This window comes from Mustela lutreola, chromosome 11, assembly GCF_030435805.1.
Source record: "Mustela lutreola isolate mMusLut2 chromosome 11, mMusLut2.pri, whole genome shotgun sequence".
NCBI classification, from domain to species: domain Eukaryota; kingdom Metazoa; phylum Chordata; class Mammalia; order Carnivora; family Mustelidae; genus Mustela; species Mustela lutreola.
Window position 1 is genome coordinate 51,927,813 of NC_081300.1, and position 27,658 is coordinate 51,955,470.

Consider the following 27,658-nt stretch of genomic DNA (forward strand, 5'->3'; position numbering starts at 1 on the left):
ACAGTAACTATGAAGTTCAGAGACAAAAGCTGAAGCCCAAGAGCTACATGGGGCCTTTGTTTTAATTTTCAATTACTTGTTTCTAGGCAAGACCACAATGGAAATGACGGATTTCAAAGCTTCCTCATGTATGAAACCAGGTACAAGCTAGGAAATCTGATCTCAAGAAAAAGATCAAGAAAATATGATGTTTAGACAGAAAAACTTCATAGGCAGTATTCAGGTGAATGCCCTGAATTGGAATACAGATTGTGAAAGAAAAGCTTTTTGACCTGAAACTAAAAAATATGTGAAGAGTTTATACATAGATTGCTTAAAATATTCCAAATACTTTACATGTGTTAACTCATTTAATCCTCATAACAACTTCAGAAATAAGTATTATTATTTCCCATTTCTGAGAAAGGAAGACAGAAAGGACCAAGTTAAAGAGAATCTTCTCCCAAAAAAGTAGTTACATGCTCTGTGATTTTACTCTAATGGACCCTGAACAGGAAGGTGAAAGAATGTCAAAAGAAAGGCCATGAATTTTAAGGATACAATCTTCTGATGCAAGATTCCCCAAAGTTTCTTGAGTGTGGTGTCCACTGTTAACTATGTGTGGGTGAAATGGCTTTTTGTGTGGTTGCTCAGGATGCCAACTGTGATTGCATGGCCTCCAGGTAAGTCCAAATCAAACAAAACTCTAGGGCTCAGAAGTCAGGGAGCTATGCATTCTAATCCTAGTTCTAATACTTACTAAGGTTTTAGGACAAAATAGTCTCCTTGGCCTCAGTTTTCTCAACTATTAAATGGAAATAATATCTCTCAGGACTGTACAAGGATTAAATGCAATAAAATGTAAAAAGCATAGCAAAGAGTAACACACACTATTGAACATTAGCTCTATCCCTTTGGCTAAGCACTTCTAAGAGTCCTAAAAGACTTTGAGTCTGTAAAAAGAATATGACAGAAAATAAAATCCTTACAGGTTTTAAAAGCAATATAAAAATCTCTGAATGAGGGGCACCTGGATGGCTCAGTCATTTAAGCCTCTGCCTTCTGCTCAGGTCATGATCCCAAGGTCCAAGGATCCAGTCCTGCATGGGGCTCCCTGCACAGCGGAAAGCCTGCTTCTCCCTCTCCCACTCTTCCTGCTTATGTTCCTTCTCTCACTGTCTCTCTCTCTGTCAAATAAATAAATAAAATCTTCTTTTAAAAAAATCTCTGAATGAAGATATCTTAAAACATTAAACAAATAATAAAGTTCATTAGGTCAGTTGGCTACAACTCTGGTAATGAAGTCAAACAAAGGTCAATGCTCTTACTCTGGCCTTTCTGTTCTCACAAGGTATATGATTATTTCATTTTCCAGAACCATCCTTTGTTCAAAAAAGAGCCGAATAATTAAACAGTCATTACAAACAAGGCCCACAGGTTGTATAATTTAGGAACAGAGCTAAGATAACAACTAAAAAAAAAAAAAAAAAAAAACCACCTCTGTGTCTTGAATACCACATTCAGTGAATAAAAATCCTCTCTCTTTTTCCCTCAAGTATTTGTGGTGCAAAGATAAAGATCCAAAACCTTGGTGAGGATAAAATGTTTCCATAAATTATATAAAATCTATAAATACTACAAGAAGCTGGAAAGGGTTTCAAATGCAGTTGTGAGATGTTTGCTTCATGTTTAATACCTTTTTTTTCATTTCAATAACAAGTCAGAATATCCCTATAAATACAAAGTTAAGCCTATAATACTATATTCACACACTCAAAGAATGAACAAACTTGAAAAACAACATCTTTCATTGGCAAAATCAGTAAACATATTGGCAACCCTGTCAGATAACCATTTCAATCTAACATTTTATTTAACAGATAACTATTTGTAGAAAAGCTGTAAATTATATAAATACTTTTGTCAAAATGCTAAATGAAAGAAGCCAGATACAATAAGTTATATATTCTACAATTGTTTATATAAAATTCTAAAAAAAGCAAAACTAATGATAGAAAACAAATCATTCTTCACCAAAGGCCAGGGGTGGGAGGAAGAGACTGACTATAATAGGACACATGAGTTTTGGAGGTGAAGAAAATGTTCTATATCATGAATATGGTAGTAGACAGACAACCATACATATGTTTTCTAAACTCACTGAACCCTATAGTAAAAATTGGAGAAGTTTATGTGAAATTGTATCTCAATTTTAAAAAAGTTTATACACAATAAATCAGCATGCTTTTCAAATAATTTCAGTAAAAATATTTTATTTAGTAAAAAAATATTTATGGAAAATCTGTAAATAATATAAATATCTTTTAAATGATAAGCAGTGTTATCTTCTGACATTATTATAAGAAATACTTTTTAAATTTTCTAAAAAAAACTAGCAAAACTAAGAAGTACTTGAAGAGTGATCTTGAATGCAATTTAAAACCCTCCATAAAGGATAAGCTCAGTACAATGATGAGGTACTTGGTAGGTCTCTCAATATTTTTCCAGAATGTAACAGTATACCAGAAGTCAAAAATTTGGGTTGCACAGAGGCCAAGTAGACAACACAAGCGAGTGGCATGGAGCAAGTGTTACTGTGGTGAACTGCAGAGCCCATGTCCCTTCCCAAGTGAGCTGCTACCACTGGGTCCTACTGACTGATGCCCAGAAGCAGTGCAGCCAGAGCTTCTGATGTTTAAAGTAAAGCAAAAATCTACACTTTATGTGAAATTTCCCGATTTTTCAAAATGATGGTTCAAATTTCTTTTACAACACCATATGAGCCAAATAAAACACATCTACAGGCAGAATTATGACCTCTGGTTCACAGTGCATGCTTTCCGAACTTTTTCGATAACAAAGTCTTGGCATTTTTCTAACTGCTTACCTCTTTATTTGCAGTGAACCTGGAATAATGGGGAATACTGGTACGACTGAAGTAAATTCATCTCAAAATTACATAAAGACTAGTCACTTCTGGTCTGCACAGGAACCAAGTCCTATTTACATTTCTAAGCATACTGGTTGGTAAGAAAACGAAATATCCATTAGAATAAGGGAAAAAGGGGTAAGGAAAACTGAAGAAAATCAGAACTTTAAGATCATAGTCAGCTTCTAGACTTGCAGAGCAACGAAATAATCCATGTGTTGAAATTTGAGAACTTCATTGCCCCAACTAGTCCAACCTGGCTGTAAATTTCGAGCAAACAATTCCAAATATTCCCCATCTGGCTTGACATAGTCTTTTAGAACCTCTGTCCAAAAAAGAGAAAAAAACACAAAAATTATTATTAAGAAAGGAATCAATTTCCTTTTAGCATTTTAAAGCAGAAAAACAAGAAGATTTCCTTAAAAAAATGTGGGGGGACAGTTAATTAATTTCAAGGATTTCATCATAGGCTTTACTATTTATAGTTAGAAATCATTTGAAATAAGCACTCCTGAGATTGGAAACACAGTATCAGAAATTTCAGGAGTCCTGATTTATCAGTTTTCACTTGTGGATAAGAAAAAAGAATTTCAACACCCTCACAGGTGACTTTTCAGTTTTCCAGTACTGCTGATATATCTGTTGAATACTAACTTTATTTTTTAATAAATGTAATCTGTGTGTGAAAAAGAAGTATATAGGAACAACACAAAAATAACCCACTTTAAAAAACGGAGATAAAATATGCTATGCTAGCAATATTTTAGTGCAAGAGCAGTAAATGAAGAACTAGATACCGATAAAAATACTGAACACATATAACTAACAAATAAAACACTTTCATAGCTCTAACTTGGTAGCACATTCCATCATTCCCAAATTATAGATCCTTTTTACCTAAAATTTCACCATATATTTCCACAAGTAAGTAGTCCTTATGCAATGTATTAATAACTACTAAAAATCATATTTTATCAGGAAAAAGGTACCTCAAACATATGCTGATTAAATGCTAAGATACACAGTAACAGAAACTATCCCATATTCTACCATACAAGATTTTTTTTTTTTTAAAGCACATGTTCATTTGGATTGCAAATATTTAAATCAATTTAACTTTGATTGTTGTTGGTTAGCTACATTAACCATTACATGAAGTGGGCATGAAAATAACAATTTAGGCATGAAGAGTCCTAGAAGAGCATTTTTTAAATGTAGTTCTTAATTAGCATACAAGATTGAGCTTGGAATAATTTGATCAAATTCCCTTGAGGAACAGTAAGCATTCCTTAGGAGTACTTGACATAGAAAAAGTTTTAAAGAAAAAGTATATAAAATTTTATGTTCATAACGTTCTCCAATCACTCTCACAGCAAAATAACTGTTTATAAAAATATTGGTCCTGTTTATCAAAAATCAAAGAATTTAAAGCATTCATTGTCTATAATCCAACTGCAGTCAAATTTGGGCTTCAATAACTTTTAGGAGATGTTAACAGGAGAGTTCTAGTCCTTTCATAAGTGTATAATTAAAAATTACTAAACCTGAAAGAGAAAGATTTCCCCAGAGCCTTAGAGGACAATAAACTTATATCACTTTTCCATTTTTTTTCTCCATGAATTCAATGCCTTACCAACCTCAATTCACTTTTAATGTGGTCTAAGGTTATACTGAAGCAAGGTTTTGTTTGTTTGCCTGTTTATTCAGTGTCTTGGTAAAATACATTAGCAACTCTATTCTGGATCTATAATCTGGAGTCTGAACGTGCAGGAGTCAGCCAGTCAAAAATGTTTACTATTCTGAACAGCCACTATAATCAGTGCTATGGAACTTAACAAAGGAAACAGATACTCATGTTTCCTAAAAGTACACAATCTAGTAGAAAAAGATGGCCAGGCACTTGGGAGTTGACAACTATAGTACATAAAACCGAAAACCATTTACTACCTCCTACTTTCTACATGTAACTCATTTCTGCATGATCTTTTTTTCCTTTCAGTTTGAGAAAAATAGAAATTAAAGAAGTAATATTTTTAAAATGTTAACTACATTTCAAAACAAAACAAAAGAAATAAAAGCAAATGAATAGAAATGTCTTACTCTTACTAATTTTAAATATCAGTTTAAAAGTAAACTCAAGATCTTAAAAGTTCTAATTACAAAGAAAAAAAATTTGTAGCTATGTGTGGTAATAAATGTTATCTATACATATTGTGATCAGTGATCATTTCTCTCTCTATATACCATCAAATCATTATGTTATACACCTGAAACTAAAACAATGGTATATGTCAATTATACCTCAGTTTTTAAAAAGTAAATTCAAATGTAGAAAGTATGAATATGACATACACATATACTTAGATAATTATATAACATCTGACATTAGCAAAACACACTTCTAATCAAAGAGGAGGAAATAATGCACACATAGCCAGTCATTCCCCTTTTGCTCTGGAAACAAAGGGCAGGGCGAGAGGAGAAGGGGCTCAAAACAGTGCACAGAATCTCATCAAACTGTTTCACTCTTCAGATAGAAACTGTTAGTGAGTAAAGTAGTAAAAGGAGTGGAAATTCCTCTAAAGTAAAATGTAAAAATAACCAGTTTTGATCCAAATACTTTTAAATCTTTAAACTTTATATACATTTATAATGTTAGATTACAAGGCATAGCTATTGATGGTTTATCTTTTAATCTGTGGCAGGAAACTTCAAAATTTAAAAACAGAGTAAATGCAGCAATAAGTCAAAATTTTTAAAAAAATCTTGGTGCTTTTATAGGAGCAAGAGAGAACATTTCATTTTATCAATTTGCATAAAACAGTTTAAGAACATTTACATGTAAAAGTTCTAAGCATTACATATAGAACATGTACTATCCCAAATCCTAGAGTTAAGATTTCAGAGTAAAATAAAATGCAGAAATTATTTTCTGATGGCTTTAATTTCTATAGCTCTATACCTAAAAATATATGTACTTGCTACATATAACATAAATTCAAAAATATAGAATTACAAATACTTCCTGTCTACCACCACCTAACCAAAACATAAGGATTATATGTCAAGTAATGTGGATTTTTCCCCCAAAAAATCTAACTCTTCTTTTTAAAGGGTCTCAAGCCTTTAAAAAAAAAAAAATTTTTTTGTTTGTGCTGCCCTCTACTGGGAAGATGGCAGAACTGCACTTCATAGCTACGGGATGTTAAGACTAATTTTTTTAGGATTAATAAAAGACTAATTTTTACCTACTATTTTAAAACCCTGTTTATTAGATTAATCTTTAAACATAATTTTACCCTATTTAAAAAGAATTGATAAACAGTTTAACTGTAATTTGAGAATGAAAGGTTGGATCTTAGCTTTTAGATTTTTAAAAGTAAAATAATAAGCCCTAAGACAAATACTAAATTATGCTTTGATACTCACTGAATGATAAAGATAATTCAAATGAGAAGAATACAAATTAGGTTCCTTCCACTGAATACTGTTTTGGTACATTGAATAATGTACCAAACATGATTTTTTTCTCAAAGAACAGTGCAATCTCACTTCTCATTTAAGTCACTAATATTTAATGCAATGAACAGTCTATGACAGTACAAAGCTTAAAGATGATTATTCACTCAGCATGCCTCTATGTCAAAGAATGGATCATCAGGTACACATCTGAATATTTCTCAAATGAAGTAACACTACAAACTCTTCCAAATAATCAATTTAAGAGAACAGAAATCCTAAGCGCAATCAATAAAAATTACCTTGGGAATCTGTAATTCACTTTCCCATGTATTCTAGCTCATGAAATATCCCATATTCTACAAAATAATAGATAGGCTGGGGACCCTGTAGTTTTCCTGAGTGGCAGCTTAAAAGTTTTGGGTTTTTTAAGCAGGAATCACCAAATTAATAAAAAAGATATTCCTCAAAAAAAATTTTGAAGAGGAAACAATCACAAATTGAGTATGTCATTTACATTCCTATTTGGGGGTGGAGAAGGCACAGAGAAAGGGAGAGAGAGAATCTTAAGCAGGCTCCATGCCCAATGAGAAGCCTGACATGGGGGCTTGATCTCATGACCCTGAGGATCATAATCTGAGCCAAAATCAAGAGTCAAACACTTAAGCCACTGAGACACCCAGGTGCCCCTATATTCCTATTTTTTTAAACTCGTACTTGAAAAATTTAGCATTTACGGAGCTTCCACTATATGCTATATAATTTCAAATTAAGCAATCTTAATTCTAAAAGATTAAACAACTCTAAAAAAATCAAATACCATTAGTCTCCCTTTAAATGAGGACTTTGAGGTAAAAAATTGTTAGAATAACTCATAAAGTAGCAGAGCCAGGATTTAAACCCATGTCAGTCAATCTCCAAAGCCAAAACTTTCCATTATTCCTTGCTGCTTAGTTTCACTGAATAATAAACATTATATTAAAGCACTAAGGCTAGTAAGACTAGGCTGCGGCAATTACCTTTCCAATCGTTCAGAAAAGCCACACTACCTCAACATAAAACTGAATCTCTACCAAGTATCAAGGAGACTCTATCTCTCTCTGACTGCTATTCTGAGTTCCCGGTCTCAGAACAAGCAAGGGATAGAGTGAAATAAAGCCCCTAGTAGAACTACAGTCCTTAGATGCCCCATCAGTCTTCAGTCTATCAAGGACAGTGAGGGAGTAACAACCAATATAATAAGGGGAACCTAAAAAATTGGTATAAAAGGAAAAGCAAAAGTGAAATGAAACTCATCTACACAGTGCAGCTGGCAATCCCACAAACCCATCTCTTGTTTCAACAGTTCAACAATCTTGTTCAATAGTCTTTGGATGGAACAGACCCAGAGACCCCCTTCTTCCAGTCTCTGACTACTCTATAACCACCTTCCAATCTCCTTTCCAGCAATGACTTCCAGGACCAGCCAACCTCATTTCTTGTGGTTAGCTCCTTATTGCTGACCAACGATGAGCTCCCAGATTCCTCAGAATTATCCTCCCAAGGTGGAGGCCCCTGTTAACTGTCTGGTCAACCTGAATTTGCAGACCTCCTTCACCTCTCAGGGCTTTTATATGGATTGTAACAATGTGACTCTGGAAGGCCTAGGCACTTCTACCTCGAGTTGGCCAGGCATCTCTTGTAAGATGCAAAACCAGTGCGACAGCCATACCTTTTTCCAAAACATGAAGAAGCCCTCCCAAGATGAGTGAGGCAAAGCCATGAATGCCATGGAAGCTGCATGGCCCTGAAGAAGAACCCTGCATGCTCTGGGTTCTACCCACATAAATCCCCATCTGTGGGACTTCCTGGAGAGCTACTTCCAGATGAGGAAGCAAAACTCATCAAAAACTTGGGTGACCACCTGACTAACCTCCACAGGTTGGCTGGTGGCTGGCCCCAGGCTGGGCTGGGCCTGTCAAGTATCTCTTCAAAAGGCTCATCCTCAAGCACAACTAGAAGCTTCCAGAGCCCAGCAGCCTTTGAGGGGCATGTCCACATCCCCCTGATGTCAGAGCTTCTGCCTGTGCCTCTCCCTGCAGCCAGCCCTTTAACCATCATAGAGCCATCTCCCAAGTCATGGACCAAATGAAAACAATAAAGCTTTTGTAACAAAACAAATAAATTCTGCTATGAATTTTAGAATATTAATGAAAATAAAACATCCATTTAGTTTCCAAATCTCTACACCATTCAAATAATAAATTCAATTCTTTTTTTCAATTTGCAGATGTCATAAAAATTCTATTTTATAAAAACATACCAGCAAGAGGTGGCTTATGGGAATGAAGAGTACAGGGCACACTGACAATTAATTTGTGATCTGGAATGGGAAGTACTTTTACATCTTCATTCCTAATTAAAAAAAGACAACAAAATAAATTATATTTTAAGGACAATTTTTCATATATAAGCCATAGTTTCCTTGATTCTTTTTCACCTTTCAAACAGAATCTGAATTTAAAAATAAACTCAACCATGTTGTTGCAAATGGCAAGATTTCATTTCTTTTGATGGCTGCATAGTATTCCATTGTGTATATATACCACATCTTCTTGATCCATTCATCTGTTGAGGGACATCTAGGTTCTTTCCATAGTTTGGCTATTGTGGACATTGCTGCTATAAACATTCGGGTGCAGGGGGTTTGGGAGAAGGGGGTGGGATTATGGACATTGGGGAGGGTATGTGATTTGGTGAGTGCTGTGAAGTGTGTAAACCTGGTGATTCACAGACCTGTACCCCTGGGGATAAAAATATATGTTTATAAAAAATAAAAAATTTAAAAAAATAAAAATAAAAAAATAAACTCAAGAATAGAAGCAATAATAGAAATCAGCAATTTAAGTACTGAGACATTACTGAAAATTTCCTTTTCTTCAATATAATGACAATTATATTGAAGTTATATATAATAACCAGATAAAACAAAAGATAATATAGAATTTCATGTGCCATATCATTCACACTTTTCTATCTGAACTATTTCCAGATTTTCAAAAATGTAAAAATTAAGGAAAGTTAATGATCTATACTGAAATTAAGGAAAGTTAATGATCTATACTGTACTATTAATATTATAAAACATATAAATGCATACATTTATACAATTTTGAAAAAATCACGTTTCCTACCTTAATGGTACAGCAGTTTTTTCTTGAACTCTCCCCAGTATAAGACCTTCATAAGGCTTTTTGTGTGGAGAATCTAATGGGAACACAAACTCTCCTGAATTGGTGATCTGATAGGAAGGAGACAAAAATACAAAACAAAATAAAACCATACATCTGTAAATATCCAGGAAAGGGTTTGGCTTATTTCCTATCACTATACAGTTTCTACCAAAGAAAAAGAAATTAAACCTTTAGGCTAGTGCTATCCAAAAAATGTAATGTAAGCCACAAATGCAAGCCACATGTGTAATTTAAATTTTCTACTAATATTAAACATTTTAAAAAGTAAGAAGAATGAGGAAATAATTATAATTATATATTTAGCTTAGTCTCACATAACCAAAATACTATTTCAATATGTAATAAATTCAAAAAGTTATTGAGTATATTACATTTTTTTTCTTTCATACTAAGTGTTTGAAAGCCAATGTGTATCTTATACTAAATATCAATTCAATTTTGACAAGCCACATTTCAAGTGCTAAAGAGCCACATATTGCTAGTGAGCATAACTTCACAAAGCATCTATAAGGGACTAAAATATTTTAAATACCACTTTATCATCTTACACATAAAAATCTACTTCTAATTAAAAATGTACTCCTGAAACCATGTTATCATTAATTCATTTATTCATTCAAACAATACTTATTGATTACTGGCTATGTGACTAAGTGGATTATAATAAAGTATATCTTATTAAACTTTGTAAAATATACTGTCATTAAAAACTGTCAGAGCTAGAATTAGTAATTAAAAAAAGCTCAGAGACTGGTAAGATAGACAATACTTAGTCTAAGCCCTTGGCATTATAAATCCAGAAGTTCAATTTTGTCATTTCACCCTGGAGTGATCATACTCTCAAAGACTCACTTAAAGCTAATCAAACTGAAAACATAATTGATAATAGCAATAGTAATTTATTAACTAACCACTGAAATACATATTTTCACCAACAGAATATTTGTTGAACCTTTAACTCAATATCAAGATAACTAAAAAGCCAAATCATTAAAGTCCTATTATCACCTCTAGGGCCCAGGAGAGACAGTATCTCTTCCACACAGTGCTGTATAAATATATGCAAATTCTTATTCTTTTGATATATTTTATATTCAATGCAAATTACCCCTTTTGTTATACCAGTACAAATAGTTACCTAATAGCATTTCATATAATATACTGATTTTTTTTGGTTTTAAACTCTGGGCTTATCATATCATCTCTTGTACTGTTTAGTACTACAAATAAGTAGAATACTCTTAGATTTTATGTATTAACATTTACTGGATTTCAGAAGGTACCCTCTTCCTGACTTTGGCCCCCATCTCTGACAATAAAAGAACTGTCATTATGTACAGGGTAGAATGGAGTTTTATACTGCCATCAATGTCCTAAATACCAAATCAACCAAAGCTAAGCCCAAAGTATGCTATTAAAAGCAAAGATACAGGGGTGCCTGAGTGGCTTCGTGGGTTAAGCCTCTGCCTTCAGCTCAGGTCATGATCCCAGGGTCCTGGGATCGAGTCCCATATCGGGCTCTCTGCTCGGCAGGGAGCCTGCTTCTTCCTCTCTCTCTTTCAGCCTGCCTCTCTGCCTACTTGTGATCTCTATCTGTCAAATAAATAAATAAAATCCTAAAAAAAAAAAAAAAAAAGCAAAGATACAACAGTTAATGTTTGTTTGCTAAGTCCATTAAAATAGGTGCAAATAAACAATGTACACACCTTTTATAAGATATTCTGGTAGCCCACAAAATACATACAAAGTACATAAAAACAGAATTCTCCTGTCTAAAATGAATATATCAGCTATATAAATACTAAACATTCAATCGATAACAAGTTGGCTTATCTTTTTAAAATGTAGGAGGGCTTTTGCAAAATTCATCAAGTAGACAATGCATCTTTAAACAGATGTCTAATGGACTCTGAACAGATGCCTTATTTTTCTGTATTTTTTGGTTCTTATAGTAAACAGAGATACTAAAGATCATTCAACCAATCCAAGAGTTGAGTTACTTCTTTCAAAAGTAGGCCTAGCGGCACATAAGACACTGAAGACTTAAGTTAAAATTTAAAGTACTTAAGGTTCTTGGTTTTTTCCACCTCTTCTGTGCTGGGTTAGCTATTCTCCTTCCCATGCCCAGCAACATAAGGAAAAAAAAAACAACAACTACAGGAAAGAACTCAAAAAGGGTGACTTTTCAAAATTGTGGATGCATAAAGAGCAAGAAGATGAAGGACAACACTATTTCAATGCTTACTGACAAATTCTCCAAAGTTTTTTGGTGTTTTTTAAACTACAGACATCAGAGCTTTTTAGAATGCCATCCAATTATCGCTCCCTGAATCAAATATTTCCTAAGGCCAGCAGTTTGAGACTCTACTACAAAAAGAGAACAAAAAGTAAAGAGCCTTGGAGAATAAGAAGATATAAGTATTCAGCATCAAAAAGAAAAAACGTAGTATGGTAAAAGTTTTAAATAGATTGTTTTGAAGGAATAGGGCAGTGACATGTTAAGTGTTAAAAATTAGATGCTACATTTATGTGACTTATATGTCACACTATATGAACAAATAAGTTACTTTTTCAACTTACTTTTACCCAGTGCCACTCAGCAACTATCTCAACAGACCAAGAAGGATAAAGTTCTTCCTTTACAAAACGTAGGTGCTTCTGTCTATTGGTCACCCAGGTAATAACAAGACAGTTTGGAGCCGCCAGTTTAGGAATAGGTATCTGCTTTATTTGCAGTGGTGATAAATAGCTGTACCTAAAAATAAACAGAAAGTGATATCAGCAAAATTCACTGCAAAAAGGAAAAATAAGCAGACAGAAGACCCATGTAATATTGACTCCACAGACACAAAGCCCCTATACTTAGTTATTTGTATAACTAAACATGAAGCCACAGCGACACCCAGTGGACACATTATTACAAGCAAGTCAGAATTAACCATTTTTCATTTTTAGTAGTATAAAATTGTCAGCTATCTTTATCATTTCTAAAAGTATTACATTTCAGTAAATTCACTAATATCCTTATCCCCCATTCAAAATTAAGCAAAAACCACTGTTTGGTTTCCATAATCTGTATTTTACACAAGGACCCCCATCACAGTGAGTCTTCAAACTGCTATCTCAATATTCTATATTTTCAACCCTCAATTTATCATCCTGCTTCTTTCTTATTCCAATCAATTCCACTGGGGTCTTTGAAATCATCATGCCTTCAGGGTGCCTGGGTGGCTCAGTCAGTTACCTGTCTGCCTCCTGCTCAGGTCTTGGAACTCCCTGCTTAGCGGGGAGCCTGCTTCCTCTCCCTCTGCCACTCCCCTTGCTTATGCTCTGTCCTCATTCTCTCGCTCTCTCAAATAAATAAAATCTCTTAGAAAGAAAAGAAAGCCTCATGCTTTCATTTAAAAAAAATTCGATAGTCTTGCACTCCCACCCCAGTCATTAATAGTATAAAGTTTCATTTCTCTTGCTGGAACTACTTGCTCTATAAAATCCAATCTAATGGATTTCTCTAACACCCTACATATACAACAGAGAGAGGAGAGTCCATATTCTCCTAGCTCCTCTGTTAGCTGCTTCTAGGCTAAAACTCCTCCACATTTGCATAAAATCCACTTCTCTTTGAGAGGTATGCTATCTGGCTGTGCTAGAATGTAATGTCCTTTATTGAACCCATTTGTTCCTCACTCTCCGTAATCAATGAAGCCTTAAGCTAAGATCCTTCTACCTTACCAACACAAATCTTGTCATTACCCTGGGCAATTTCAAGGCACAATCAATATGATATGCGTACCTCAACTACTCTTCCCCTACACAAATACAACTGCATTCATCCCACTAATCCATTCCAGGAACCCTAACGTGGACCTCATCACCACTCACACTTATTCCAACTCTGAAACTAAACATCGATTTATCTCTGGCTATAACCTTTTAGTCTTCATCTATTCTTTGACCTTATCGAAACAAACCATGCCCCATGCCTCTACTTTACTGAGTCAATCATTTCTTCCTGCACACATGCTCCTCTTCTCCAAAGACTACCAATCATTTCACTGCCCTCTCATTAGCATCCTAAATTTCCATCCTCCCTTTACCTTTCACCCCCAAACTCCTTCAAACCTCTAATCTTCAGTTCAACCCCACTTCCACAGAATTCAATTCAACCTCTTTATATGGGGAAAATCAGGTAGAGAAAAATGCAGAAGTGAAGAACTGGGTCAATTAAACCCATTCTCAGGCTATCAAAATGACTCATTAATTCTTTTACTTATCCTTGGTCAACTACAAGCCCTCATCTCTTTTCAAATTTCTTACCTAAACTCACTCTTGGCAGATGAAATTAACTCATATATCACTAAAAATAAAGTCCACCAGACTCCTTCAAGTACTTAAACCTCTCCCCTTACACACCTTCACCTATCCATTTGGATACGTTTCCTCTTAAATCGAATGGTATGGCTTTGCCTATCTAAAGCTTATCCCTCCACCTGTGTTCTCTCGTTCCCATCTTCCAGTATCTTACAATGCTAGTTATTCCTCTCCTTTTGTGTCTCAACCTCTCTAGCAGTTCCTCACCATCAGCCTAGGTTTTAAAGGAAGAAAGAAAAAGACACAGAGAAGGTGGGGAGGGGAAGAAAAAAGAAAAGAGAAATTCCCTCAATTCTACAACTAAGCTAAGGACTGGTATGCATTTAGTGTTAACTACTTTCACTACTTTATTTTATTCCTCCAATGACTATAATGAGGTTTCTACTACTATACCTACTCTTTAAAAAGTAAATGACATTAAGATGTCATTTAGTGGCCAAATGCAATAAAAACTGGAATCCAGTTCTTGCACACTTAGCAACTGTATGATGTGAGGAAATGATCAACAGCATTTCTTAAATAAACATATGAGTAAAACAATTCACATCTTATACACCCATTTCCTACCATCCAGACTGGTGCTCTTCTAGTAGACTAGCTTTTCTTATAATCAAAGTGATAACTTAAAAAAAAACTATGAAAAACATCAGGTCAAGATTTTGAAGTTTGATGTTCCCAATAATTGCAGATTCTTTGATTCCCTCATTTTTTTTTAATTGGGTTGATGTGGCATAAAGAAGGAGGAATGAAATATTCCTTTTTGATGTTGTTGTTCAATCTCCTGGAAATCACTGAGCAAACTATAAAATATGCACCTTTATCACCAAGATAGTATTGTTTAACCTGAATCTAATCATGAAGAAACAATCAGACAAATCCAAATGGTAGGAAATATACAAAAAAGGAACATGGGATCTTAAAAAAGAGTCAACATCCTGAAAAGTAAAAAATGGCCAAGAGACTATTCTGCATTAAAGGAAGAAAAGAAAAAGAAAGATTAAATGTAATGTGTGATACCTGACTGGAGCCTAAATCTGAACAATTAAAAGGAAAATATAGCCATAAAAAAACACTTTGAGAAGACGTGAAAAAAAAAAGAATATATCGTGTATATTTGATAATATTATTAATGGCAATATTAATTTTATCAGGAGTAATAATGGTATCATAGTTATGTAAAAGAATATCCTTGTTTTTAGGAGATACACATGAAATAATTTATAAGTGAAGCATGATGTCTACAATACCAAGCAGAGAGATGGAAAAGAGAAAATACATACAATTTTGGTAGAATAAATATTTTAAAAACTGGTGAATCTAGAGGAAAGGTAATTTGATATTCATGTACTATTTTTTCAACTTTTTTCAAAGCTTGGAATTTTAAAACTCAAAAGTTGAAGGAAAGAAATACAATAAATCATTACAAAAAAGATCATGAAGATACACTTACAGGCTGAAAAAAACAAAAAATTTCAAAAAAATTTTTAAACAAAAAATTGCAAAATGTACTATATAAAAGTATCATAAAATATTATAAAAGGAATGAGTCTATTTTCCAGAATTATAAAAACTGCCACCAAAGATATTGCTAATTCTGATCATTTGTTTACTTTTTTTAAACTTCTAAAGAGTATTCAAGAATAACATATAAAAAAGCTATCAATTTTCATTAAGATAAAAGGCAAATGAAACTTAAACTTATTTTTTAAAAAATAATTCTTAGAGAAAACTGGAACACATTACCAAAGAATATTACAAAATTGGGCTTTGACTCTTTTGAATTTAACACTTAACTCTAATAATGAGAAGAATTGGGAACAGTCTTTTCAACATATGATGTTGGGACAACTGGCTATCCAAATGCAAAAGGATAAAATTGTGATTCCACCTCACATACAAAATTAAACTCAAATGGATCAAAGACTTAAACATGAGAGCTGAAACGCTTAGAAAACACAGGTGTCCATGATTGTGACCCCGATTAAGGCAATGGTTTCTTAAATAAAATACCAAATGCAAAAAAAAAAAAAAAAAAAAAAACCCAAATGCACAGCAACAAAAAGAAAAATAGGCTAAGCTGGACTTCAACAAAGTGTAAAGCTTTGTGCTTTGAAAACATTAGAAAGAAAGTGAAAAGGCAAGAAAAGAAAATAGGAGAAAATACTTGCCAACCATATAAGGTAAGGGCCTAATATCCAAAATACATAAAGAACTCTTAGAAATCAACAAAAAGACAAACAACTTAATTTTAAAATGTGCAAAAGATCTGAAGAGTCAATTCTCCAAAGAATATACACAGATGGCCAATAAGAACATGAAAAGATGCTCAATATTATTAGTCATTAGAGAAATGCAAATCAAAACGACAAGATATCACTCCATACTCATCAGGATGGCTATAATCAAAAATAAACACAAAACAAAAAGTAAGTGTCACTGAGAATGTAGAGAAACTGGAACCTTCTTATGTTTCCAGTGGGAATGTAAGATGACACATTCATCATGAAAACAGTTCAGTAGTTCTTCAAGAGTTAAAGGTAGAGCTGCCATGTGATGCAGCAACTCTATTCCTAGGTATATACCCAAAATGAATGAAAACATGTCATCTGGAATTAGGCAACTACAAAGTCTGAAGAAATAGGCTTTAATTCGGAACAGGCCTTAATTTTGTCCTCTCTCCTACAACCAACTGGAAGTTTGGGCAGTTTCCAAAACCACTCAGGTTCAATAATTTGTCAAAAAGACTCACAGAACTTTATTGAAAGCTATTATAATAATGATTACAGTTTATAACAAAAGATGACTAATAAAAATTTATCACATAAAGGTTATTATGGTTTAATACAGATTAAAATCAGCCAAAAGAAGAAACTCAGAGTTGGGGGGGCTTACAAACACAGAGCCTCCAAGAGTCCTCTCTCATGGAATCAGAACACATTACCTTCCCGGCATCTATGTGTGATAATACACACAGAGTACTGCTAACCAGGGAAATTCACCTCAGCTTCAGTTTCCAGAGTTTTAACTGGAGATATATTACATGGGCAAAATAAAGTGACTGATAGCCCAGGTGGTTGAACTCAGTCTCCAGGTTAACTAATACCACTGGGACCAAAGCCTACCCTAAATGACATGGTTGGCCTTTCTGGTGCACCAATCCCTATCCCCTTATTTATACAGCCAGTCTCCCAACTACCTTCACCCAACCCAAGCACTCTAAGCAAAAACAATCCTATCAGGTATAGATTCCCTCCCAGAACCTAAGAGAACAGTCAAACTTTGTTTGGGCAGCGTCAAATTCTTTAACACACATTGTTCACACAAAAGATTTTACAGGGGTGCCTGGGTGGCACGGTTGGTTAAGTATCCAACTCTTGGTTTCAGCTCAGGTCTGATCTCAAGGATGTGAGATTAAGCCCATGTAAGCTCCACATTCAGCATGCAGTCTGCTTGTTATTCACTATCCCTCTCCTGCCCCTACTGCTCATGCATGTACTCTCTCTCTCTCTCTAAAACACATAAATCTTAAAGAAAAGAAAGAAAAGAAAAAGAAAGGAAAGAAAAGAAAAGCTGTACACAAATGCTTATGGCAGCACTATAGCCAAAAGCTGGAAACCATACAAACATCACCAACTAACAAATGGATAAATAAAATGTGGTATGTATGTACATATGTGTATGTGTATGTGTGTATGTGTGTGCATATATATATACATACACACACACACACAGATCCATCCAATGGAGTATTACACATCCATGAAAAGGAATGAAGTACTGACATATGCTAAAACATGGATGAACTATGAAAGCAAATATCTAATGAAGTAAGCCAGACACAAAGGCCACATGTCATATGATTCCATTTATACATAATGTCCCAAAAGGTAGGCATATGGAGACAAAGAGAAGATTAATGGTTGTCAGAGTATGGGCAAAGAGGCAAACTAGAAGGAACAGGGATTCTTTTAGGGGTGATAGAAATATTCTGGAATTAGATAAGGTAATAATTGCACAACATGAATTGCACAACGTCAATGAATTAAACCACTAAACCGTACACTATAAAGTGGCTAAAATGGTTAATGTTATCTAGTTTTCAAAAACCTCCCTGGGAAGCCTGGGTGGTGCAGTTGGTTAAGCACTGGACTCTTGATTTCAGCTCAAGTCATGATCTCAGGGTCATGAGATCAAGCCCTGAGTGAAGCTTCACACTCAGAGTGGAGTCTGGTTGGGATTCTCTCTCCCTCTCGCTCTGCCTCTTCCATTCATGATATTTTTCTCTCTCTCTCAAATAAATAAATAAATAAATTTAAAAAAAAAAAAACTATATTAGCACCCTTCTCTCAAAGAGCACCCAATCTAATGTTTACAATCTAATAATAAAAGAAAAAAGAGATCACTCACCACTGTAACTAAAATACAGAACAGACTGAAAACATTAAAATTTCCTAAGACGGTCCAGATGGTGACACAGGAAGACTCTGAATTCATCTCCTCCCACAAACTAAATCTATACCTATATATAGAGACATTCCTCCAGAAGAAGAAGAGAGGGCTGACTGCACAGCTTCTACACAACAAACAATAAAGGACAATAAACAATAGGGAAACATAGAAGTGTGGACACAAAAGGAACCCCACTCTTCATTAGGTGACCTACAGTAGAGAAGGATATTGATGAGAGGCCATTGGAAAGACTTATCAGCCCTCAGACATAGCAGTTTAAAGGGCAAATAGTTTATAAATGAAGGAAATCCATTTACTAACACTAGAGCATCCAACAAATAGGTACAGAACCAATGCAACTCTCATAGAGGAACCAGCAAGCACCACTTTTACGTTCTGCATCTACCTCCATAGTGTAAACATGAACAGGGTTCCGGTACTTTTCCAACCTGGTAGGGCCACCCCAGCACACTCCAGATACCTGGCCCACTCCAGCTCCAGCCATCCCTCAAAGACAGCCCCCATGTAGTACACCCCCAGACCCCAAATACATCAGCCCCAGCTCTAGCCATCCTGCCAAGGGCAGCACCCTCCAGGACCCAATTAGCTTATGTCCACAGCATAGCCCATCCTGGAACATACCCAGCCTATGCCCACTTCCACTCCAGCAATTCCACAAGCCACAGCACAACATGCCCCACCAGAACCTCCAAACCAACCCACTCCAGCTCCAGCCAGCCTACCAAAGCCATCAGGCAGTCTACACAGCAGGCAGTCCAACATAAGGCCACTCCTTCAATACCATGAGAGTTAGCTCTTATAGCTAATTCACAGAAACACACACAGAAAGTCAAACAAAATGAGGTGGCAGAGAAATATATTCCAAACAAGACAACAAGGAAAAAACCCAGGAAAAAAAAGGAAAACCTAAAGAAAAGGAGATAAGTAATTTACCTGATAAAAAGTTGAAAGTAATGATCAAAAAGATACTCATCAGGGGCGCCTGGGTGGCGCAGTGGGTTAAGCCGCTGCCTTCGGCTCGGGTCATGATCTCAGGGTCCTGGGATCGAGTCCCGTATCGGGCTCTCTGCTCAGCAGGGAGCCTGCTTCCCTCTCTCTCTCTCTCTGCCTGCCTCTCCATCTACTTGTGATTTCTCTCTGTCAAATAAATAAATAAAATCTTTAAAAAAAAAAAAAAGATACTCATCAAACACAGGAGGTGAATGGAAGAACATAAGACAACTTCTACACAGAGAAAGAAAACATAAAAAAGAATCAATCAGAGCTGAGGAATACAATAACTGAAACGAAAAATACATTAGAAAGAACCAAAAGCAGATTATACGATAGAGAAGAATGAATCAGCAATCTGGAAGAGAGAATAGTGAAAAAGATTTTTTTAATGAGGACAGTTTCAAGGGACTTCTGGAACAACAAGCATACTAACATTCACATTTTATGGGTACCAGAAGGAAAGGGCCAGAAAATTTGAAGAAATAATGGCTGAAAACTTCCCTAACTTGGGAAAGGAAACACATATCAGATGCAAAAAGCATAGAGAGTCCCTAATAAAATGAAACCAAAAAAAAAACTCCACCAAGACATATTATAAATAAAATGGTAAAAGGTAATGAGAGAATGTTGAAGGCAGCAATTTAAAAAAAAAAAAAAGTCATAAATGAGGAAAATCCCATAAGATGATCAACTTATTTTACAAACCAGAAAGAGTGCCAGGATGTATTTAAACTGCTGAAAAGGAAAAACATATAACCAAAAATACTCTATTCAGCAAGGCTCTCAGTCAGAACTAAGAGAGAGATAAAGGGTTTCCAGATAAGCAAAAACTAAAGCAATTCACCCTGACTAAACCAGCCATACAAAAAATGTTAAAAGATCTTTAAGCAGAAAAGAAAATCCCATGACTGAAAAACAAGAAAATATATGAAAGAAAAAAATCTCACTCATAAAAGCAAAAGTCTAGTAAAGGCAGTGCATGAACCAATGAAAAAGCTAGTATGAGGTTAAAGACAAAAAAGTAAACTCAACTATAACTACAATAAGTAGTTAAGGGATATATAAAATAAAAAGATGTAAATTATGATGTCAAAAACAGAAAATATTGAGAGGCAGTAAAAAAGTAGTGCTTTTAGAATGCATTAAAACTGAAATAACTATCAGCTTAAAATACAGTGCTTAAAAAATATCTAGGTCAATATAAATATATGCAGTTTATAGGAACCACAGACCAAAAAGCTACAGTAGATATACAAAAAATAAAGACAAAAAAACCCAAACATAACTCTAAAGAAAACCATCAAATCACAAGGGAAGAAAGCAAAGGAAAGACAAATAAACAGAGAAATGCAAAAATAACCATAATATAATTAAAATGTCAATAAGTACATGCCTATCAGTAATTACTTTAAATATAAATGGATTAAAATGCTCCAATTAAAAGACATAGGGAAGCTAAATGGCTGAAAGAAAACAAGACCTATCTATATACTGCCTGCAAGAAACTCACTTCACATCTAAAGACAAACACAAACTAAAAATAAAGGGATGGAAAAAAGTACTCTATGCAAATAAAAACAAAATGAAGGCTGGAGTACCAATACTTGTATCAGACAAAATAGACTTTACAACAAAGACTGCAACAAAAGATAAATAAAAGAATTACATAATGATAAGGAGGTCAACCTGAGAAGATATTGTAACAGTTATAAGTATTTATGCATCTAATATAGTAGCACCTAAATACATAAAACAAATCTTAACAGACTTAAAGGAAGAAATTGACTTTAATACAATAATGATAGAGGTCCTCAATACCCCCACTTACAGCAATGCATAGATCATCCAAACAGATAATTGATAAGGATACACTGCTCTTGACACATTAGACCAGATGGAGTTAATGCATATACACAGCATGTTTGGCCCAAAAACTGCTGAATGCACATTTTTTTCAATGGCACATGGAACATTCTTCAGGGCAGATCATATATTGGGCCACAAACAAATCTCAATAAATTTAAAATGACTTAAATCATATCGGCCATCTTTTCCAACAACAGTATGAAATTGGAAATCATTTCCAAGAAGAAAACTAGAAAAAAAAAGTATTACTACACAGCAAATGGGTAAACAAAGAAATCAAAGAGATCAAAAAAATACTTTGAGACAAATGAAAATACAACTTTCTAAAACTGCAACAAAACTGTTCTAAGAGGGAAGTTCATAGCAATACAAACCTACCTAAAGAAACAAGAAAAATCCCAAATAAAGCAATCTAACCTAAACTAGAAAAAGGACAACAAAGGCCAAAGTTAGTAGAAGGAAAAAAATAATAAAGATTAGGGTGGAAATAACTGAAATAGAAACTTTAAAAATCAATGAAACTAAAACCTGATTCTTTGAAAAGCTAGAATTGAAAAACTCGAGCCAGACTCGTCAAGAAAAAAAGGGCTCAAATGAAAAAAGAAAGGGTTCAAATGAATAAAAGCAAAAATGAAAGAGAAGTTACAACTAAAACCACAAAAATATATATGAGACTACATAACACAGGAGACTACCTAGAAGAAATGGATAAATTCCTAGAAACAGACAACCTTCCAAGACTGAATCACAAAGAAATAGAAAATCTGAATGTACCAATTTCAAGTAACAAAATTGAATCTGTAATTTTAAGACTCTCAGAAAACAAGTCCAAGACCAGACTGTTTCATATATGATTTCTATGAAACATTTAAGGAAAAGTTAGTAACCATCCTTCTCAAGTTATTCCAAAAAGTTAAAAAGGAAGAAATGCTTCAAAACTCATTTTACAAGACCAGCAGAATCAAAGATACCACTTAAAAAAAGGTCAATATCCCCAGTGAATACAGATGCAAAAATCCTCTTCAAAATAAGAGCAAATCAAAATCAACAATACATTAATAGGTTCATACTCCATGATCCAGTGAGATTTACCGACATAATACACCACATTAACAAGACTAAAGATAAAAATGTGATCATCTAAATAGATACAAAAAAGCATTTGACATATATAACATCCATTTATGATAAAAACCCCAGTGGAGCAATTACAGAAAGAACATACCAAGTATAATATAGTCCAGATATGATAAACCCTTGGCTAACATTATATCAACGGTGAAAAGCTGTAAGTTTTTCCTCTAACATCAGAAACAAGACAAGGATACGCATTCTCTTCATTCTCTTCATTCAACTTATTCAACATAGGGAAATCCCAGCCAATTAGGCAAGAAAAAAAACAATCAAAGGCATCTAAATTGAAAAAGGAGTAAAATTGTTACTAATTACAGATGATATAATATCATATACAGAAAACCATAAGGCTCTACCAAAAAAACTGTTAAACTAATAAAATAATTCAGTAAAGTCACAAGATACAAAATGAACATATGGAGAAATGTTTCATTTCTATACACTAATAACAAGCTATCAGAAAGAGAAATCAAGAAAACAATCCCATTTAAAATTGCATCAAAAAGTTATACCTAGGGGTGCCTAGGTGGCTCAGTGGTTTGGGCTGCTGCCTTCGGCTCGGGTCATGATCTCAGGGTCCTGGGATCGAGCCCCACATCGGGCTCCCTGCTCCCTGCTTTCCTCTCTCTCTCTCTCTCTCTCTGCCTGCCTCTCTGCCTACTTGTGATCTCTGTCTGTCAAATAAATAAATAAAATCTTTAAAAAAAAAAAAAAGTTATACCTAGAAAAATAATCAACCTGTGAAAGACCTGTACTCTGAAGAGTACAAAATGAAAAATACTGAAGACAACACAAATAAATGGAAATTAATTTACTGTGTTCATGGACTGGAAGAATTAATATTGTTAGAATGTCTATACTACACAAAGCAATCTATAAATTTAATGCAGTCCCTATCAGGGCACCTGGATGGCTCAGTCAGTTAAGTGCCTACCTTCAGCTCAGGTCATGATCCCAGAGTCCTGGGATCAAGTCCCACATCAGGCTCCCTGCCTTGCAGGAAGTCCACGCACGTCTCCCTCTGCCTTCCCCCACCCCCGATTTGTTCTCACAATCCGTCTCTTGCTCACTCTCACTCTCTCAACCAAAGGAAATTTAAAAAAAAAAAAAAAAAAAAGGAATTAATGCAATCCATTTCAAAATACCAATGGCATTTTTTTTATTTTTTTTTTTAAGATTTTATTTATTTATTTGTAAGAGAGAGAGAGAGTGAGAGCGAGCACAGGCAGACAGAGTGGAAGGCAGAGTCAGAGGGAGAAGCAGGCTCCCTGCGGAGCAAGTAGCCCGATGTGGGACTCGATCCCAGGATCCTGGGATCATGACCTGAGCCGAAGGCAGCTGCTTAACCAACTGAGCCACCCAGGTGTCCCGGCCAATGGCATTTTTAATAGAACTAGAACAAAGAATCCTGAAATGCCTATGGAACCACAAAAGACTAAACAGCCAAAGTGATCTTTAAAAAAACAAACCAAGAGGTTATCAGGCTCCCTGACTTCAAAACATGTTAAAAAGCTATGCTAATAAAAACAGTATGGTACTGGTACAAAAAAACATACATATATCATTGGAACAGGAGAGAGAGCCCAAAAACAAAGCCACACAAACACAATCACCATTTGGCAACTGCCTTAATAATAACTGACTTGGGCAGATTCAACAATAGATGCAATATTAGTTTTCTACTGCTGCTTTCGAAAATGTCAGATTCATGAAACACCAGTAAAGACACAGGAACTTCCAAATTAAAGGATTCTAAAGAGGGGTGCCTGGATGGCAGAATGGTTTAAGCTTCTGACTCTGGGTTTCGGTTTAGGATATAATCTCTGAATCCTGAGAACAAGCCCATATTGGGCTCTGCACTCAGCGCAGAGTCTGCTTGAGAATCTCTCTTCCTCTCCCTCTGCCCCTCCTGCTTATACCCTCTGTCTCTCTCTCTCTCACACAAATAAATAATAAAATAATGTTTTTTTTTTTAAGTATATTAAAGAGACACAACAACTAAATATAAGTAATGATCCAGAATTTTATTTTGCTATGAAGGAGGTTTCTAGGATAACTGGTAAAACCTGAACAAAGTGTATGGATTAGATACTAGTTTATATCAATAATAGTACTATATCAATGTTAAGTACCTATTTTGACAATTATGTTATGAGAGAATTTCTTTGTTTTCAGGAAATATAAAATTAAATATTTCAGAGCAATTTATTTTCTCCTAAATTATTTTCAAATGATTTTTAAAGATGTATAGATATAAATATTTATACACACAAACACATAGAGAACAGATACATGAATACTTCGTATGATTCTTGCAACTTTAAGAGAAAAAAATCCCACTGTACAGCTCATAAACAAAAAAGCATAAAAAAGCTGGAGATAATTGAGGAGATAAAGAAATTCCATATGAAGTTGAAGTCAAGGTAATAGAATTATTCAGACTAGAAATTGAACATGAAAGGAACTGTAACTGAAGATATTCACTAGAATGGGAGAGAAAAACTTAGTTTTAAAAAGCTGTTAAAAGGAAATGTCAGGGGTGCCTGGGTGGCTCAGCGGGTTAAGCCGCTGCCTTCAGCTCAGGTCATGGTCCCAGGGTCCTGGGATCGAGTCCCACCTGGGGGGCTCTCTGCTCAGCAGGGAGCCTGCTTCTCCCCTGCCCCACCCTCTCTGCCTTCCTCTCTGCCTACTTGTGATCTCTATCAAATAAATAAATAAAATCTTAAAAAAAAAAAAGGAAATATCCTCTCAGAAATTAATTGAACTAATTACTCTAAGAGGTGACATAAAACAAATTTTAAATGGATTAGACAAATTCATTCTAGCAGCTACTGAGGGAAACTATGCATACCTCAGAGATCCTCCAGTTCAGTTCCAGGCCACCACAACAAAGCTAATATCACTTTTAGTAAAGTGAGTCAAATTAATATTGGGGCTTCCCAGTGCATGTAACAGTTATGTTCACACTATACTGTAGTCAACTGAGTATGCAATAGCAGTATGTCTAAGAAAACAACATACATACTTCATTGCTAAAAATTGCTAACCATCATGTGACTTTCATTGAGTCATAATCTCTATTCACAGATCACCAAAACAAATAATGAAAATGTTTGAAATATTGCAAAATGTGACACAAAGTGAGCAAATGCTGTTGGAAAAATGAAACCAACAGATGTGCTCAATGCAGAGTTGCCACAAACCTTCAATTATTTTTTAAAAAGGCAATATCTGCAAAGTACAATAAAGTCACACACAATAAAACAAGGTACGCCCATATTTTGGCACGTATTTCTAAACTTTAAAATGTGATATCAAAGGAAGCAAAAATGTTGCCCTTTGGTATTACAGAAATATCCCTCAACTGGTTCAGTCAGTAACCTCAGTCATTAATAAATATTTTACTTGTTACATTCTTATACCTATATGTCATTCTAGTGCAAGAGAATTACCTAATTAGAGGAATGAAAAATTGAAAATATTTTAGTAGTTTCAGACAACCTACAACTCAAACTAATACTTTTAGCAATGTAACCAGAATGTAAAAAGGACAATTAGCTCTTAGAAAAGTATGGGTGCATGGATGGCTCAATCAGGTAAGCACCTGACTCTTGGTGTCAGCTCAGGTCTTGATCTCAGGGTCGTGAGTTCAGGCCCCACATTGGGGTTCATGCTGGAAATTAAAAAAACAAAAACAAAACAAAACAAAACAAAAAAAACCCAAGGTGTATCTAATCTAATAGACAATTTATTTATACTTACCTGTTACTTCTTTTAACTGATTTGTTCTGCCATGGTGGATCTATCACAATTACATCATATGTTTTCTTACCTGAAAAGAAATACACAACTTCAGAAAATACCTACCTTCTGTAGGTGATCGCTTTAAAAACTAAAGTGCATTGACTATAGACACAAATAAAATGGAATGCAACAAAAGCACTTACAACATTTATTCAAATGGAATAATTGAATCTAAATAATTGAAATTTCCCTTATAATTTAGTACCACTGGGATTTTAACCTAAGTTTATTTATTCCTATTTTTGCAAAGACTACCTGAAAATAACTATAGCTCACTTAGCTGGACACCAACCATTTGTAAATGTCTTTTATGTCTTGACAGCCATATTAACATGATCCTTTCAAACCTAAATGGGTTTTTTTGTTGTTGTTGTTGTGTTTTGTTTTTGTCATTTTTTTGCTTTTTTTTTAAGCTTTGTTTTAAAATAATTTATGTTAAAACTGATACACTGACCTTGGTAAAACTTCCTCAATTTACAGGTGTCTTTTTTTCTGGCCCAGGATCCAAAGCAGAATCATATACTGCATCTAACTGCCATGTCTCCTCAATCTCTTCGAATCTGGGAAAGTTCCTCAGTCTTTCTTTGTCACTTATGACCTTGACACTTTGAAGGCTACTGGCCAGTTATTTTATAGAATGTCTCTTAATTTAGGTTTGGTATTTCCTCGTGATTAACTTAGATTATTAATTTTTAGCAAGAACACTACCAAGTAATCAGGAAATACACAATGTCAAAATGTCTCATTATTGGCGATACTACCTTTGATCACTTGGTTAAAGGGTTGTCTACCAGGTTTCTCCAGTTTTCACTTTATAATTAGTTAAGTATCTTGTAAGGAGATACTTTAATACTGTGCAAACATCCTGTGTCTCATCTTTTCATCTACTATTTTGACATCTAATTACCATGATGTTTGCCAAATAGAAACTTTCTAGTTCTACCATTCCACCCACATTTTTTAACTTGAATTTTACTATAAGGAAGAGCTGTCCCTTCTGTTTTTTATAAACATATGTATATTTTGGTATATGTACAGTTTTACAAGCAATCAAAACAGTGCAAATTAAAATAAGGAAGCAATGGGGGGCGCCTGGGTGGCTCAGTGTGTTAAAGCCTCTGCCTTTGGCTCAGGTCATGATCCCAGGGACCCCGCATGGGGCTCTCTGCTCTGCAGGGAGCCTGCTAACTCCTCTCTCTCTCTCTCTGCCTGCCTCTCTGCCTACTTGTGATCTCTGTCTGTCAAATAAATAAATAAAATCTTTAAAAAAAAAAAAATAAGGAAGTAATGGTTTTTAAACTATTAAAGTGACAAAAACCAAAAAGAACAGAAAACAACATTCAAACGTAACTTTCCCATTAATTTATTACCCTGTCATTTACCCTAAAGAATTTATGACACTATGACATGAATGACCTCT

The 27,658-nt window shown here is 34.7% G+C and overlaps 1 protein-coding gene across 4 annotated transcripts in view; it reads right to left on the bottom strand.

Moving 5' to 3' along the window:
- Nucleotides 1-2,180: 2,180 nt before the first annotated feature.
- The window catches only part of METTL4 (methyltransferase 4, N6-adenosine), a 43,378-nt gene continuing 17,900 nt past the window's right edge, over nucleotides 2,181-27,658 (bottom strand). For all 4 annotated transcript variants that reach the window (XM_059140130.1, XM_059140131.1, XM_059140133.1 and 1 more), the window contains exons 6-10: nucleotides 26,197-26,266; nucleotides 12,181-12,355; nucleotides 9,541-9,647; nucleotides 8,670-8,761; nucleotides 2,181-3,233 (exon numbers count right to left, since the gene is read on the bottom strand). In XM_059140130.1, the coding sequence (XP_058996113.1) occupies nucleotides 3,094-3,233; nucleotides 8,670-8,761; nucleotides 9,541-9,647; nucleotides 12,181-12,355; nucleotides 26,197-26,266 (584 nt within the window). In that variant the 3' untranslated portion in view covers nucleotides 2,181-3,093. The remainder of the gene's footprint in view (nucleotides 3,234-8,669; nucleotides 8,762-9,540; nucleotides 9,648-12,180; nucleotides 12,356-26,196; nucleotides 26,267-27,658) is intronic.